Genomic DNA, 17,859 nt, shown 5'->3' on the forward strand with positions numbered 1-17,859 from the left:
CGGCCCTTATTTTCCATTCTCTTATTTTGGCCATGATGGACGGTTTGTTCATGCAGTACACATTTCCATTTCTGCCTTTAGATCCTACTCCCTCTTGAACATTTCTGCTTTTATGCTTCCCTCTTCGTTTTACATTTACACTTGAAGTCTGTTTCTCCCTATTATATTCTGCCTGTAGATCTTCGTCTAATTTTGCAGTGTTGCCTTTGGATCCTGCTCTTACTTTTACGTTTTTGCTTTTAGGTTTTCCTTTCCCTTTTACATTTCTGCCAGTAAGTCTTCTTTGTGTCCTTCAGCTTTTAGGTACTCATTTCTACTTTACATTACTGTCAGTCAGTCATTTTCTCCATTTTACAATTTTGCCATGAAGTCCTTTTTTCATTTTACATTTCTGCTTTGTTTTTTTTTTTTGTGTCAGTTAGTTTCCCCCTTTTAGTTCTCTTCTTGCTTTTACAACTTTGTATTTTATCCATTAAATTATTTTGTTGTCTGGACTAGCTCCTCTGATTAGTCAGATGTCTAGTCGATGAATTACTGCACTCGTGTGTTCAGTCTCTCCACCCCTGTTTTCAGTTGTTCCATTCCTATGCACAGTAGCAACATAAACTCATCTCTCCCGTTTCAGCTTGACTGTGGCAGACCCATCGTTCATCAAGTTGTGTGTGCCTTTAACCACCTTACGTTACCTTTAGATGATATTTCCTGGCTCCTCTTTTCATCGTTATTTTAAAGCCTCTGCACTCCTCCTTTGCAATTCTTCCCCTAAGTTTTCTACTCATGTTTACGTTTCCGCCACCATTTCATCCCCATTTTTAATTTCGACATTTATTCCTACACTTGCTTCATTTTTTTATCCTGTCTTGTTTTTTTTTTTTTTTTATAATAATTCCACTATTAACTCCTTGCTCCCCCTCCCCCCTTGCAGCTTGGCCATGGCTGACCTGTTGTTCATCGTGTTCTGCGTGCCGTTCACCGCCTCTGACTACATCCTTGCGTCGTGGCCTTTCGGTAACGTGTGGTGTAAGACAGTGCAGTACCTCACCTACGTCACTGCATATGCCTCAGTCTACACGCTGCTGCTCCTCTCCTTCGACAGATTCCTGGCCGTCGTTCACCCTATAGCGGCCTTAACCAGTTAGTGCTGTGTTAGAAAGTTATTGTTGTTGTTCTTGTTGTTTCCCCAAGTTAACTGAACCCGAAGTCGATGACCTGCAGGCCTTCCCCAGCAGCTCCCAACTCTACTTTTTGGGGTATAGGGAGGCACTTGAGGAATTTTTAACCGCGCCGCGGAAGTAGGCCTACTTTATCTTAAAGGTACCACCACCTGAAGGAGACCTTCACCACCATAATATTTTCTGATTTTAAACTTGTAGTTTATGACTTCCAAGTATAGGACAATAATTCATGCTTGCTTTTTTCCCTCATTCTTCGTGAAAATTTTCAATAAAATCATTCCTGTTGTCATACTAACCAACCTACAATACCTGTCTTCATCGGGTATAATACCCTCGATCTACCTCACCACCCATGTAACCACACCATCCCCTCTCGAATACCTGTGAAGTACAGCTTCCCACCACCTTCACCCTTCCTCATGCAACACACATCTTCACAACATATGTTTGTTCTGTTCTGCCTAATCCCCCACCACTGTTTTCAGTTTTCCCACCCAATCCTCCCAGTTTTGCTTCTCTACCTTTGGTCTGAATTCTACCGGCTTATCCATGGTATACATTTTAACACTGTACACATTTCCCATATAGTGAAACAATGGGTACACCTGAATGCATAGACGGGTAACAATTTGCAACCTGGTATGACCCACTGGGTTCATGGAGGAGTTGTTAAAATTTATTTTCCCCCTAATGCAGTTTGGGAGCATTATCCTTCCCGCTTATCACCGTTCATATTTCAACAGATATTTGCAAATTTCCTTATTTTCTGACAACAGCATGATCTATTTCGATATTTTTTTTTCTCTCTCTCTGTTTCAGTTCGATTTTTCTCCTTCTGCTCTGTCCTCCTTCAAATTCACTCTACATTTCGTTAACACTTTTTTGCAATCCTTTCTTTCTAACAACAAACGAGAACTGTATAAATCTATATCTGTATCTGTATCTGTCTATCTATCTATCTATCTATCTATCTATCCATATATATATATATATATATATATATATATATATATATATATATATATATATATATATATACTGTATATATATATATATATATATATATATATATATATATATATATATATATATATATATATATATATAGATATATATATATATATATATATATATATATATATATATATATATATATATATATATATATATATATATATATATATATATGTGAATTTTCATATAATTCATTTTCTATTTTACTTTTTACTATTTCTTCCTCCCCTAATTTCACTTCTCTTTATTTATTAATTTTCCTTCTTAAGCACCGTCATTACAGAAAGTAATTACATGTCCAAGTTTATTCCTGTCTTTCCCGTTTCCTTGCTTTTCTTTTTTTATTTCCATTTCTCCTGTTAATATTTCAGGCAGAACATTGATGGAGAAGGAATAGATAGTCAGCAGATGGAGAGAACATTTTAGGAACTTACTGCATAGAGATATCGAATGTACCCCATGTAAAATTGGTGGGTAATGGCGGGGAGAAGATAAACGAGAAGTGAGGTCGAGATCAGGAGGGTGGAAGTGTCTGAAGCGAAGAAATATGACAAAATGGCGGAATTCATAGCGTGGGATGAATTGCTGAAATACTGGGAAGAATAGTGGAACAGTGGATGAGGATGATGGATACTTTGGCCTGGAAAGAAAGTAGGGTTTCTTAGGACTGGAAGTGTCGTACATTTATCGTTCTCCTGTAAAAGAGGAAACAGAAAGCCATGTGTGGCAAACAGATGAGTATTTGTCACAGATCTTGAATTTGGCTCTAGGCTATCTTATTTTTGGTTTTCCTTGGAGGGAACAATCTTGCGGACTTCTGGCCTTCAGCTCCTTTTTCCTTGCTTAAAAAAAAAAAAAAAGAAACTTATATGATAAGAAACTTGCCGATATAGCTAGAGAAGAAGCCAAGGAATTACTTGGAGAAGAGCTAGGGGGTTTTAAGAAAGAAAGAGGTTGGGTGGATCAGAAATTCGTTCTAAAATGTTTTGTGGGAAGTAATCTAGAGAAGGGAAACAAGTTGTGTGCTATCTTCACGAATTTGGAGAATGCTAGGCCTAACACAAAGTGGATCGATAAGGTATGTGGAAAATGCTTCAGATGCATGGAGTGGATGGGAAGTTACACAATGCATTCACGAATATGTATGAAGGTACTAGGGCTGCAGGGCATGAGGAAAATGGAGTCCCTTGACTTTAACATTGGTTTGGTGTAGGGATGTGTCATGTCACTGTGACTGCTTTATATATATATATATATATATATATATATATATATATATATATATATATATATATATATATATATATATATTGTTAAGCTGTCCGCCTTTCCGTTCCCACGGGTGCAGCCGTTACAGCTGGGCTAGGGGATTATGCAGTATATATCCGTGTCATTCGCGGAGTTTAAATTAGCGAGTGTTACAAGTTCTTTTGTTTCTTTCTTTCCTGCCACTGGGGGCAATTTTGTTTCATACCATGCTGAGTGTGCATTTGATTATTTTGATTGTCTTATGTGAGCTACCAGTATATTTAATGATGTTTTGCTTGCATTAGAAGTACCAATTCATTGTAGAGAGAGAGAGAGAGAGAGAGAGAGAGAGAGAGAGAGAGAGAGGGGCACGAATTTAAGTTCCTTGTTAATTAATCTGATTCATGCGTTCGCGCTTGACTGCACACGAGCCTTGATCAGTGCAGTGTCTTCCCAGCCAGCTTCAGTATCGGGTGTTGTACACTCTCTCTCTCCCCAGTCATTTTTTGTGCCGATTTGGCGTTTTCATTTAAGTTTATTTTATTCTTTTGTTGCTGACTGAGGGAAGTAGTTATTTTATTTGTTTTGTGACCTTGTTGTCTTTGGAGGGCCAATCTGGCTCACCGTAGTCCTCTCGCTGCCTTAATTAACGTTCCCCAACACGTACATACACACACACCCCTAACCCCTACACAGTTCAATCCCATCTACTTGCACAATGCTAGTGAGAACTATCGTGAGACGTCAACTGCGTTCCCCCTTGGACACGGGTTAAGTAGAAAGTCGTCACCACCGGAAGTAAGTGGGAGGTGTTCCTGTAGACTGTCTCGGGCGGTATTACTTCCGGTAGTGACGATAGTAGGCTAGATCTATAGGTAGGCTGTTCCGTTTGTTAGTCAAAGTACAGAGTGTTGCGTTTAAGTTTTTCCGTTGCGCAGTTTTTCTCTAGTTTGCGGAGCGTGAGTGCCGGGGTCTGCGTTACTTTTGCATCGCAGTGGAGGCCGATCATCTAAGGCTGCCTTGTGGTCTTTTTTTTGTAATAGCCCCGGGCTGGCGCTACCGTAACAGTGGCGACCTCACATCAGGATATCCTAACAGTGCCTTCTTCTTGCTAGGATATCGTTACCTTGGCGTTCTCTGTGCTTTGAGGTGAAGTTGATGTGTGTGAAGTTTCTCAGTCAGCATTAGTATTTCATTATTCAGTACTGCCATTGAATTGTCGCCATGGAGTCATGCGTGTCTACACCAGATCACGTACGTGCTGAGTCACCTGTGGATATGGAAAATATGGAGCAACGAGAGGCACATAGCAAAGGTACTCCCCGTGTGAGCCCTGAGTTTGACTATGGTGCTGAGCTGCCTCGTTTCGCTACCCCACTATTACCATCTATGATGCCGCCGAGCCAGTTTAGAGCAGTTCCCCCAGGTATGTCTAGTGCTTTCCCTGGAGCTGTTCATTCCACTCCCATATACCCTGGAGTCTTGTCACCGGAGGCCCAGTTGCAGTTGGAGTTGAAAAAGTTGGAGATGGAAATGCAGCGTGCAAAAGAAGAGAGGGAAATGCAGCGTGCAAGAGAGAAAGAAGAGATGGAGTTGCAGCGTGAAAAAATGCGATTTGAGCTGGAGAAGACTCGCTTGGAGGTGACTGCTAATAGACCAACTTCAGATACCCAAACCTCAGGCCGTGCAGAGGATAGGGAGAGTTGGCTCTCAAGGAGTCTAAAATTAGTGCCGGCATTTGATGAGTTGAAGGTGACAGAATGGTTTGTCAGGTTTGAAAAGAAGGCTAGGGAGTTTGAGTGGCCCAGGCAGCGCTGGGGGGGCTTGGTATCTAATGTGCTGAAGGGAAAAGCTTTGGAAGTGTATAATAGGTTGAGCCCTGAGGATGTAGATGATTATGATGAACTTAAAGCAGCCATCCTGAAGGCATATGAACTTAGACCAGAGGCTTATCGGTTGTTGTTCCGTGGTGCTCGGAAAAGACCTGCTGACACCTATATGGCCTACGCCAGGTATCTGGAGGGGAGGTTAGACGAGTGGTTGCTGAGTGAGAGCGTCACTTCGTATAACGAGGTGCGTGAACTGCTTTTGATGGAACATTTTACCAACATGGCTGACAAAGAAATTGGTGTTAAAATTAGGGAGAAGAGATTTAAGACCGTGAAGGAAGCAGCGACGTGGGCTGATGACCGGGTGTTTGCCTTGCGGAGTATGGGGGTCAAGTATGCTAATTTTCAGCATTTCAGGGAGAGGACTGTGAGTGGCCCTGCCTGGGATAAATCTCCCGTGAATCAGTCCAAGGGAAGTTCAGAGGAGAAAAAGAATTCTGGGAGAAAGAGCCCCGTATCCAGTTCGAAGCTAGTTTGATACTTTTGCAAACAGAGTGGGCACATCAAGCCTAACTGCCCTAAGTGGAAGGCCTCCCAAAATGCCAAACCAGTGGCACTAATTGTAGGTTCGAGTCAGGTGAACGAGAGGAGTTGGGAGAGTGGTAACGGTGAGGGAGAAGTCTGTGGAAAGCTGGAGTGCAGCCGGCTGTGCTCGCTGCCAGCTCAGGCTGAAAAAGTTACCCAACATGCTACGCCACCTCCGGATGAACTGCCTCAGAAATCGTCCCTAGACTGGTGTAAACCTTTTATGTGTCACGGCACAGTGAAAATTCATGGGATCAGTTATCCAGTTACTGTGGTTCGTGATACCGGTGCACAACAGTCTGTGTGCAGAAACGTGACTGGAGGGCCTGTAAACTCAGGGAAGTATGTGCTGTGTAGAGGTATGAACTCAGATGAATACTCTGATTATGTTCATGTGGAACTCGATTGCCCCATTGTTCAGGCTGCAGCTCAAGTAGCTGTTGCTGATGTAATGCCAGTAGAGGGGGTTGATTTTCTGCTGGGGAACGACCTGGCTGGGGAGAAAGTATTTCCATCTCTTCCCCCACCAGTTGTTGTGGCAGAGAAGTGTTTTGACGCCCCAGAAATTGGTATTGAAGTTGATGCAGAAGTGGAAGCCATGTTCCCGGTCTGTGCAATTACAAGATCTATGGCACAGGTTGCAGCCTGCGAGGAAGAACTGGCGAAGTCACAGGTTCTTGGGGTCGACTGTGATGAGGCAGGGCCACCAATGGAGAAACCTAGTGAGCAGAGTGTTGCTGTAGTGGGTGAGGAGAGTGGGAATGCGTGCATGGTCGCCGCCCCACTTCCCACTCAGGACACTAGAGGTGGTGTTGAGTGTGTCTGTGTGGAGACTGAACCCAGCCCACCAACTGAATTAGAAGAATTTCAGGACGCTGGGGTCGACTGCGGGGATGCAGGACCACCGTCAAACGCGCCTGAGGAACAGAGTGTCACTGTTGAGGGTAGAGGTGATGATGTCAGTGTGGAGTCTGACATTCCTCCCCCTGTCGAGTGTACTAGAGGTGGCGCTGAGATTGATCGCCCTTCGCAATCCAGTGTCCCAACCAGTCCCTTATCCCAGTCCTCAGTAGAGCTGGCGGGTGTTAGGCCAGCAGAATTGAGGGTGAAGCAACAGGAGGATGTAACATTAAAGCCCTTGTTTGCTCGAGTAGGGGAAGAAAGAAGTATGGAGTGCGGTAAGGAGGAGTTCCTGATTAAAGACAATGTTTTACATCGCCGATGGACGCCCACTGGCGCCACGGTGGATGGAGGAGTGGGTGAGTTAGTGCAGGTGGTGGTGTCTGTGCAGTATAGGGTGCCGTTAATACAGTTAGCACATGAGGGACCTTTAGCAGGTCACTTGGGAAACAGAAAGACAGTGCAGCGCTTAAGATATAACTTTTGGTGGCCAAGTATGCCGGGACAAGTTGCTGCGTACATCAAGAGCTGTCACACGTGTCAGATAGTGGGCAAGCCTAATCAAGTTCTTCCTGTGGCCCCTTTGACTCCCATTCCTGCAGTTGAACCTCCGTTTACCCGGGTAATCATTGATATCGTGGGCCCTTTACCTCCTACTTCTGCTGGAAACAAGTATTTGTTAACCATAATGGATGTTACAACGCGATACCCAGAGGTTATACCAATCAGAAGCATGCAGGCGAAGTCAGTAGTCAAGCAACTTATCCTGTTCTTTACTCATTTTGGCCTGCCCAAGGAGTTGCGGTCAGACCGTGGAGTAAATTTTACATCTAATTTGTTTAAGCAGACAATGACAGAGTTGGGCATCAAACACATTTTGTCCAGTGCCTACCATCCGCAGTCACAAGGTGCCCTGGAGAGGCATCATCAGACCTTAAAGACAATGCTGCGCACCTTCTGCTATGATAGTGGAAAGGATTGGGACCTAGCGGTACCCTTTGTTATGTTTGCAGGGAGAGAGGTACCAACTGAGTCATTAGGGTTTTCACCCAATGAGTTAGTGTTTGGGCACAGAGTTCGTGGTCCCTTGGATGTGGTGCGAGAGGCCTGGAGTAACAACAAATCTGGCAACCAGGAATCCATGCTTGACTATGTCTGCCGCACTCAGGAGAGACTGCATTGCGCTTTAGAGCTTGCCCGTGACCATCTAATCGGGGCTCAAGCGAAAATGAAGGCTCATTACGATAAGAAGGTCAGAAGTCGTGAGTTTAAGCAAGGAGATGAAGTTTTGGCACTGCTGCCCATGCAAGGAAAACCTTTGGCGGCTAGATTCAGTGGTCCTTATATTGTGAAGAAGAGAGTTGGGGAACTTGACTATCTAATTGTTACCCCAGATAGGCGGAAGAGTACTCAGTTGTGCCACATTAATATGGTGAAGCCATACAACCGCCCAGTTGATTCTCATTGTGGGATGACTGCTGATGTCTCTCACCTGGGATGTGAAGGACGGGGAAGGGAGGACGTGGCATCAAAGGAACGTGCTGTGGAGGGAGCTGTTGGTGCCGGTGATGTGAGTAGTGGACCAGGGTTACAGCCACAGTCCCTGGAAGGTGACTTTGGAGTGGACGTCGAGGGAACCAGGGATAAGAGCGCTCCTGTAGTTTTGGCGGTTGGTAGTGAGTTGGAGGAGCAGGAGGAAGTGCTTAGTCGTGGTGAGATGTTACCAGCTGACCTATGGGAGGGCAATGGTTATGCAGCTCTGGTGAAGAAATTGCTACACCTTGATCCAGTAAAGTGAGAAGAGCTGTGCAACAGATTATGGAAACATCCGAAAGTTTTTGGAGATTCACCGGGATTGACAACTTGGGCTACTCATGACATTGACGTTGGGGATAGTAAGCCTGTAAAATTAGCTCCCTACCGCATCAACCCTATCAGACAGAAAGCTCTCGATAATGAGATCAAGTATATGTTGGACCATGGATTGATCAAGAGGAGTTTCAGTGAGTGGAGTTCACCAGTTACCTTACAGCCGAAGCCAGATGGGAAGGTTAGGTTGTGCGTGGACTTCCGGAAGGTTAACTCACTGTCTAAGACCGATGCTTATCCTTTACCTCGGGTCGATGACTCCGTGGACAAGGTGGGAAATGCCACTTATATCACCAAACTTGACTTAGTAAAAGGATACTGGCAGGTTCCGCTGACGGAACGGGCTAAACAAGTGGCTAGCTTTGTTGTCAGTGGTGCAGTATATCAGTGCCAGGTGATGCCTTATGGATTGAAGAATGCTCCAGCCACTTTCCAGAGGCTTATGGATAAAGTGGTGGATGGCATACCTAATTGTGCCGTTTACATCGATGATGTCATTGTGTATGACAGCAAGTGGGAGGAGCACCTTGATCATGTGGAAATGCTCATTAAGCGGTTGGAGGAAGCTGGCTTAGTAGTCAACTTGGACAAGTGCGAGTTCATAAGTGCTAAGGTCCAGTACCTTGGATTTGTTGTAGGACATGGGCAAGTGGCTCCACCTCGGGCTAAGGTGGATGCCATTTCCAACTTTGCAGCACCCCAGTGTCGCCGTGCCCTCCAGCGATTTTTGGGCATGATCGGCTATTACAGAAGATTTATTGGAAATTACTCCACAGTGCTTGCCCCTCTTACTGACTTATTGCGCAAGGATAAGAAGTGGCAGTGGACAGCCGAGTGTGAGCAAGCTTTTACTACTGTTAAGTCTCTGCTGTGCCACCACCCTATACTGCGTGCACCAGATTTTGACAAATCTTTTGTGCTGGCAGTTGATGCTAGCCGAGTAGGGGTAGGAGCAGTGTTGATGCAGCCGGATGAGGGCCAGGTTGAACATCCCATATCATACTTCTCAAAGAAGTTTAATAGAGCCCAGAAGAACTATTCCGTCATAGAGCAGGAGTTATTAGCGATTATCCTGGCCCTGCAACACTTTGCTGTCTACCTGCCCCCTTTTGGCCCTGTGATCAAGATTTATTCAGACCATCATTCCCTGCAGTTTTTGAACAAGTTTAAATTTAAGAACCAGCGTTTAACCCGCTGGAGTTTGCTTTTGCAAGAGTACAATTTAGAAGTTAGGCATATTAAAGGGATTGATAACGTAATTGCTGATTGTTTATCCAGGGAGGGGTCAGGGTCTTGATTCGAAAATTTTGATCCAGGGCTCAAAATTTTCCCTTGGGGAAGGTCGTGTTACGCTGTCCACCTTTCCGTTCCCACGGGTGCAGCCGTTACAGCTGGGCTAGGGGATTATGCAGTATATATCCGTGTCATTTGCGGAGTTTAAATTAGCGAGTGTTACAAGTTCTTTTGTTTCTTTCGTTCCTGCCACTGGGGGCAATTTTGTTTCATACCATGCTGAGTGTGCATTTGATTATTTTGATTGTCTTATGTGAGCTACCAGTATATTTAATGATGTTTTGCTTGCATTAGAAGTACCAATTCATTGTAGAGAGAGAGAGAGAGAGAGAGAGAGAGAGAGGGGCACGAATTTAAGTTCCTTGTTAATTAATCTGATTCATGCGTTCGCGCTTGACTGCACATGAGCCTTGATCAGTGCAGTGTCTTCCCAACCAGCTTCAGTATCGGGTGTTGTACACTCTCTCTCTCCCCAGTCATTTTTTGTGCCGAGTTGGCGTTTTCATTTAAGTTTATTTTATTCTTTTGTTGCTGACTGAGGGAAGTAGTTATTTTATTTGTTTTGTGACCTTGTTGTCTTTGGAGGGCCAGTCTGGCTCACCGTAGTCCTCTCGCTGCCTTAATTAACGTTCCCCAACACGTACGTACACACACACCCCTAACCCCTACACAGTTCAATCCCATCTACTTGCACAAGGCTAGTGAGAACTATCGTGAGCCGTCAACTGCGTTCCCCCTTGGACACGGGTTAAGTAGAAAGTCGTCACCACCAGAAGTAAGTGGGAGGTGTTCCTGTAGACTGTCTCGGGCGGTATTACTTCCGGTAGTGACGATAGTAGGCTAGATCTATAGGTAGGCTGTTCCGTTTGTTAGTCAAAGTACAGAGTGTTGCATTTAAGTTTTTCCGTTGCGCAGTTTTTCTCTAGTTTGCGGAGCGTGAGTGCCAGGGTCTGAGTTACTTTTGCAACGCAGTGGAGGCCGATCATCTAAGGCTGCCTTGTGGTCTTTTTTTTGTAATAGCCCCGGGCTGGCGCTACCGTAACAATATATATATATATATATATATATATATATATATATATATATATAAATATATATATATATATATATATATATATATATATATATATATATAATATATATATATATATATATATATATATATATATATATATATATATATATATATATATATATATATATATATATATATATATATATATATATATATATATATATATATATATATATATATATACACGTTTAGATGGCGGCCTCCGCTCGTTGTCAAGCAATAAATGCAACAAATATACAGAAATCGGATCATTATAATATAGATTATAGTATATCAGTATATTATACAATTTTATGAGTATAAAGGGGAAGGAAAGAGAGGTGAGAGAGCGATAATACAAGAAACACGTCACTTTTCTCTTTTGTCATTCTGGTAATTTCAACGCCTGACCAAGGACGAATCCATCCCTTCCACTCTAAACAAAAGACCAGAAATGAGTCATAACTCGGGAACCTGTGACCCGATTGGCCTGGAAATTTCTTTATTCTTCAAGTTAGAGCATTTTAACAGTACCTTGCTCTAACAAAAATTTGCGTTACATGCGCCGTTGTTGCTGTGATACGGTAACAAACCAACAGACATACAGAAATCGGATCATTATAATATACAGTAGATGCACATACATACGAGTATATGGATGGCGCTTTAAAGGAGATACAATGTAGGGCAGTGGATATTGGAGTGTCCTTGGTGAGAGAGGGCAGAGTTTTATAACTGTTGTATTGTTGTTTCCTGACGATACTGTACTGTTAACTGAAGGGAGCTGCTGTTTGGTGAATGAGATAGGGAGAGCACAGTATGTAAGAATCGATATCTAAAGATGAATGTAATTAAGGCTAAAGTCATTTTCTCAGATATAGGCTAATGATGATGATGATGCTGGTGGTGGTGGCGATGTTACTAATGCTAATGGCAGTGGTAATGTTGAGGATAATAATTATTATGTTGATGGTGCTAACATTTAATAAAATGTTCGCCTTAATATGGATCTTATTGCTTGGGAATACGTTAATGGTGCTGAAGCTAATGCTTATGTTTATGTTAATGATGCTGTTTTTTTTTTACGTTGATGTTTATGATGATAATGATGATGATGCTAATGGTGTACATCTTACCGTTTCCCAGTCCGTACAGAGAGGAATGCCCTGTACGCTATCGCCTTCAGCTGGATTCTGATCTTAACCTCCTGCATCCCGCTCTACCTGTGTCACGGCATCAAGCGGCAGAACTTCGATGGGGAGGTGTACAACCAATGCTCCTTCCTCGATAAAGACTACAACCACAGCGCTTTCCACGTGAGTACCTGGAAGAATTAACTGTAATCCTTGTATGTCTGTCAGTCTGTGTGTGTGTGTGTGTGTGTGTGTGTGTGTGTGTGTGTGTGTGTGTGTGTGTGTGTGTGTGTTTTACCTGTCTGTCTGAGTGTGTGTGTGTGTGTTGTTACCCGTCTGTTTGCTGTCTGTCTGTCTTTCTCTCTCTCTCTCTCTCTCTCTCTCTCTCTCTCTCTCCCTCTCTCTGACAGCTGCCCATCTCTCAGTTCTCGTAATCAATCAAACCACCTCTCCTCGCAGATCGGGTTCATAACAACGATGTACTTCATGCCTCTGACGGTGATCGTGGTGCTGTACCTGATGATCCTGAAGCGGCTGTGGTACGGAGTGGGCACCAGGAGCGCTGAGAGTGTGAAGGGCAAGAAGAGGGTGACCAGGATGGTGGTGATTGTGGTGGTCACCTTCATAGTGTGCTGGTTCCCCATACAGGTGGGTGTTGAGAGAGAGAGAGAGAGAGAGAGAGAGAGAGAGAGAGAGAGCTGGATGAATAAATAATAGTACACAGACAGACACGGTATCGTTGGCCAAGGTATTTCTTCTCATTTTCTGTTTGCACCAAGAACTGAAATAGGGACCTGGGTTTGTAAAACGACGGTTGTATGTAGCTGACTGCGGGAATATTTGTTGGGTATTTTCTCAGTCACACACAAGCAAGGAAGGACAACAAGAGAGCCGCAAGAATAGTGTGCTGTTCTCCATTCAGGCGGATGTTGGGAGGGGAAAGTAGAGAGACTTACTTTTGTACATAGATTAACACACACGTGAGGAGACACAGACAGTCATCATAGTTATCATCATCGTCATCGTCGTCATCGGCATGAAGGTTTTTCTATTTGCATGTGGTCGAAAACTATGTAGGTAAATATACATGTACCCTTTTTCCTTCGTCACTATTTAACTCCGTCGCCATCTCATTTTTCTGTACCTTTGTTCTACTCTTTTCTTTCGATTTGGCGGGAAACTGAACAACATTCTGATGTTTTCCTTGTTAATAACACTGTGTATAAAAAGATATGAGTAGATTGATGATTATGTATGTAGATGGGCAGAGAATGAGGATAACAGAAAATCAAATAGATACAAAGACTGTATATATTATTGCATGGTTAACACATTATGACGAACAAATTAAACAGACATCATACAACTCTTTAAGGAACAATAACTAGATTTAGTAATGAGATTCAGATAACTACAGTATGTTTGACCGGCTTAGAAAATCAAGGGCGAACCTCCCAGTTTGACACAGATTGTAGGTGACTGGCTGCTGAGGGGATTAGGGAAGGATCAAAGGCGGCAAAGCTGTTGATAGTCGGAGTGACAGGATCTGAGCAAGTGTAAGAGGTGTGACTGTTTTTATAAAAGTTTAGTAGTGTTTTATTGACTGCAGAAACTGCTTTTCATTTCCCCGAGTAGCACTCAGACATGAAACTGAAGCACCAGATGTTTAGAAATAACAGTTATTGAAGAGGCCCTGAGATGGAGGCCAATATCCTGCTTGAGATACATTTTTCACTCTCTTGGTCTTGACCTTTGACAACCTTCATATTTGAACTTGACTAAATTATAGACAATCTCTATAAGCATGAATGAGATGATGCTACAGTGAAGGCTTTTAGTATTTCAAACCCGAAAAGATGGATAGGACACACGCACACACACGGCGGTGCCCGAATTGGTAGAGAGGCGGCCTGCGGTCCTAATGGACCCAGGATTGAATCCCGGCTGGGGCAGGGAACAGTTTAAGGATTTAAATTTCCTAAAAAGCAGACTTTCCTGATCTACCAGATGACCCGCCGACATGTCGTACAAATACTCCCGCTAATACCAATACACCAATCCTGTATGAGACAGCCCTAGCATGTATTCAATATGGATGGTGGGTGTTAGCGCCGAAGTGGTGACATGTGGAGGTGTAGGAGGACTACTGGGCCTTGGGATAGGTCACTGCCCCCGAGAAATAGGCCCTGGAGCCTTTGCCCTGAGTCAGACACGTAAACACACACACACACACACACACACACACAAACGCATTCGCACACGCACGAGCGCGCGTCCGGTCTGCCTATCTGTCTGTTGCCTCATGCCACTTCCTGCGAGGAGTGGTTTTAACTAAATGACCTTCAGGTTTTTCTGTCCCTACAAATCAACGGCTAATTGCTCACGACACGCCATCACTCTCCTTTATGCAGTCTCGCCGGTAAATACGCCCAAATACCGGTACGTTGCTTACCCATTTCATCAGGGGTCATAACTATAATACTCGTTGAAGGAGGGGATGTACCTTTGGATTGTGTAGAATGAGAAAGTGACAGGAGAGTCAGAAAGAGTAACGGAAGGGAGGGGGAGGTGCAGAAGGAGGGGATAGCAGAAGATTAGAAAAAGTAATGGAAGCTGGGGGAAAGACCGGGAGAGGGAGGGGATAGGAGTAACGGAAGTGGGTGAAGAAGAGAGGGAAGGAATATAGATGGATTGGGGGTGCCCTTCGGTTCTTTATGAAATGAAGGAGTAACGGAAGTAGTGGTAAATACCTGTACAGAACTCTGAGGGAAAAAAGTCTACGGAAAGAGGGAATTGTTACTACTGTATGTTAAAAGATCAAAGGGTGAGCCCAAAGTCTAGTGCGTCTTTGCTGCTTTATTCTTGACCATAGTCGCGGCGCGACTCTGAGGTTGTTATTATCGTGCCTGGCAACCTACCATTCAAAAGTGCGTCTGATTTCGTGTATAATATGAGACGCATGTGATTCGTGTATAATATGTTCGTGTATAATAATATTCGTGTATAATATATTCGTTCATAGTAATATGATTCGTGTATGATATGATACGAAATCGAACGCACTTGTGAATGGTAGGTTGCCAGGGTACGATAATGACAACCTCAGGGTCGTGCCCCGCGACTACAGATGATTACAAATGTGTCCTGGGTTGTGCCTGAACTAGAGCTACCAGCGGGAAGCACCGGCCTCTGCCTTCCAGCTCTCTAGACCTTTGTCATCAAAATCATCAGGATAACGCCAGCTAACAGGATAGATTCAGTCACGTCGACCACCAACGGTTATATCTACACAGGGCTACACCAAACACTACTACTATACACAAATATATACACTAATACCAGTCTAGTTTGTAAGAAATCATTAAATCATTTGTAACAATTTTCCTGGGCTAATTATCCGTCCCCGCTCTGGAAGGGATTGGGGACGGGTATTGATTTCACTCGGTTTGTCTGTCTGTCTGTCTGTCTGTCTGTTAACAACTCTATGCGAAAACAACTAGTGCGATTTTGACTAAATTTTAAGGATGATGGTCTATAACCTTCTGATCACCTGATAATTTGGGGCCAAATTGGGACAAGGGCCAGGCTGTAGGCCCCCCCCCAAAAAAAAAAAAAAATAAAATAAAAAATAAATGAATAAATAAATAAATAAATAGTTTCTCGTCGTAATCAAATTCGTCATATCGACATGAAACCAAAATCTTAAGATGCATCTTTCAACTCTGCGTCCTATAACATGCCTTATTACATCATCAGTTAGCGGTAAGGGGTCACTGTCAGGTGGGTTGGGCCAAAAATTTCAAATGGGCATAACATCGTAATTTTTCACCCGATTTACTCAAAATTTGATATGTGACATCTTTGACTGGATATCCTGTTGTATCTATACGTCAGCACTAAAATGACTGCCGGGGACGGGTTTCCAGTGCTTTGGCACCACTTCTTGTTAGAAAGTTGTGTCTCCTGGCACACTGAGGAAGTACACGGATAAGGAGTCTAGTTACATCAAGGATGGAGAAAAACTGAGCAAAAGAATAAGAATGAGATAGGAAAACGATGTAGTTGGCCCCCTTATCATAGAGAAGTACAACAATGGATATTACAGAATAAAATAATACAAAGCAAACAGTTTCAGTAAGACAAGAAAACATTATATATAATACAATCACATGGCCGTGGTAAAAATCCAGTAATATAAGGGTTCAAAAGTTGATAAAGTACAAATTATCAATAACAAATTAATATATATATATATATATATATATATATATATATATATATATATATATATATATATATATATATATATATATATATATAGAAAATAACAATGATAATAATAAGGCGTATGTAGGTATGATGTGTACGTAGTGATTATAGTAATTCCATTATAAAATATGAATTGAAAGTAATAGTAGTAGCATATTTTAGTAAGTTCAGTATCCTTGAAAGTACATCATCACTTCATAAGTGAAGTTCATCCTGTAGGAACATTATTAAGGGAACTTTTCCAATTAACTGCATTGTAATGGAGGTCATATTAATACATGTGACAGTGAGGTGCAAGAAAATTACACGCAGTTGGTTACATAGGGACTCACAGGCCTGCCATAGTAATGTCTCATAATCAAACTATTAGTTAGGTGTTTCCACGTTTGCACACAATTTAGCACTGTATAATATGGGTGAAATGCGTTGTAGTTCTTTCCTGATATGTGTTCTTTCACTGTTATCATTATCTCACTTATTTTCCTCCACCTGACACAACTTTCTCCCCGACAGTGTGATGTTACAAGCTCTTTTCAGTACTAGTAGTCACATCGAGTGTCACTGGGTACGACCAATTTCAACGTCCTCTGGTGGTAGTACTATTCTGATGCTGTCTTTCCTACATTCGTCTAACACAGCATTAAACTACACAGACAGCAATGAGAAGTGCTACAAAAGAAACAGTTACCGGTATATTATCAGATTAAATAATTTCATATGTGTGAGAACAAACAGCATAATAAAGATGAGTAGGATAGGAAGCGACAGGAGGAATCGACAGGATTCCAGCCATTAGCATGAATGAAATAGAGAGGAACACAAGACAAAATAGCACAACAGGAATCATTAGCATGAATTAAATGGACAGGAACACGAGACACTGAAACTAGCGTTAGTACACTGAAAAAGGAATGCTAAGAAATGCTGAACATGACAGAGATGGGCATGATAGACTGAAAGTCTGGGACTGCACGGAAAGATTACAGGCAGGGCAGATCTACTAGGGTCAGCCTACTAGTAAGAATAACAAAGAAATAGATATGGCAAAAATGAGAATTAGGCAGAAGAGAGAACATTGACTGAATCAGAGGACGCAGACGCAAAGCAAACGTGATCATGAGTATTCAGATGAGACAGAAAGAAGGAGTTATTCAATGAGAAGGAAAATGGAACAGTGCGGAAGAGGACGAGCGTAACATCACATGGAAATGCTGGGAAGACTACATGTAATATACATCATGATATACAAAGGTGGAAGTCTCAGATCATGATATACATAGTTATGGGGCACGTACACTAGGGTTAGAAATGATCCTCACACTGGTGCCCTCAACATACGTGTGTAAACGAAATGTATTTGATATAATCCTCATCCGTATGGCAAGTATGCCAGGGTGAGACACGGATATTTGCAGGTGACAGTGAAATATACATTTGACAATATCGATGTGTAAGGTTGCAGATATTAAATGGCATTAGTGTACACACAG

At 42.7% G+C, this 17,859-nt stretch overlaps 1 protein-coding gene across 1 annotated transcript in view; it reads left to right on the forward strand.

Moving 5' to 3' along the window:
- Positions 1 to 17,859, forward strand: part of LOC145410093 (allatostatin-A receptor-like) — a 62,633-nt gene that overhangs the window by 9,957 nt on the left and 34,817 nt on the right. The window contains exons 3-5 of the mRNA XM_080280298.1: positions 926 to 1,134; positions 12,114 to 12,283; positions 12,560 to 12,748. Coding sequence (XP_080136424.1) covers positions 926 to 1,134; positions 12,114 to 12,283; positions 12,560 to 12,748 — 568 coding nt within the window. The remainder of the gene's footprint in view (positions 1 to 925; positions 1,135 to 12,113; positions 12,284 to 12,559; positions 12,749 to 17,859) is intronic.

This window comes from Coenobita brevimanus, chromosome 84 (assembly GCF_032717465.1).
Source record: "Coenobita brevimanus isolate Jiangsu-jjx chromosome 84, ASM3271746v2, whole genome shotgun sequence".
Lineage (NCBI taxonomy): Eukaryota > Metazoa > Arthropoda > Malacostraca > Decapoda > Coenobitidae > Coenobita > Coenobita brevimanus.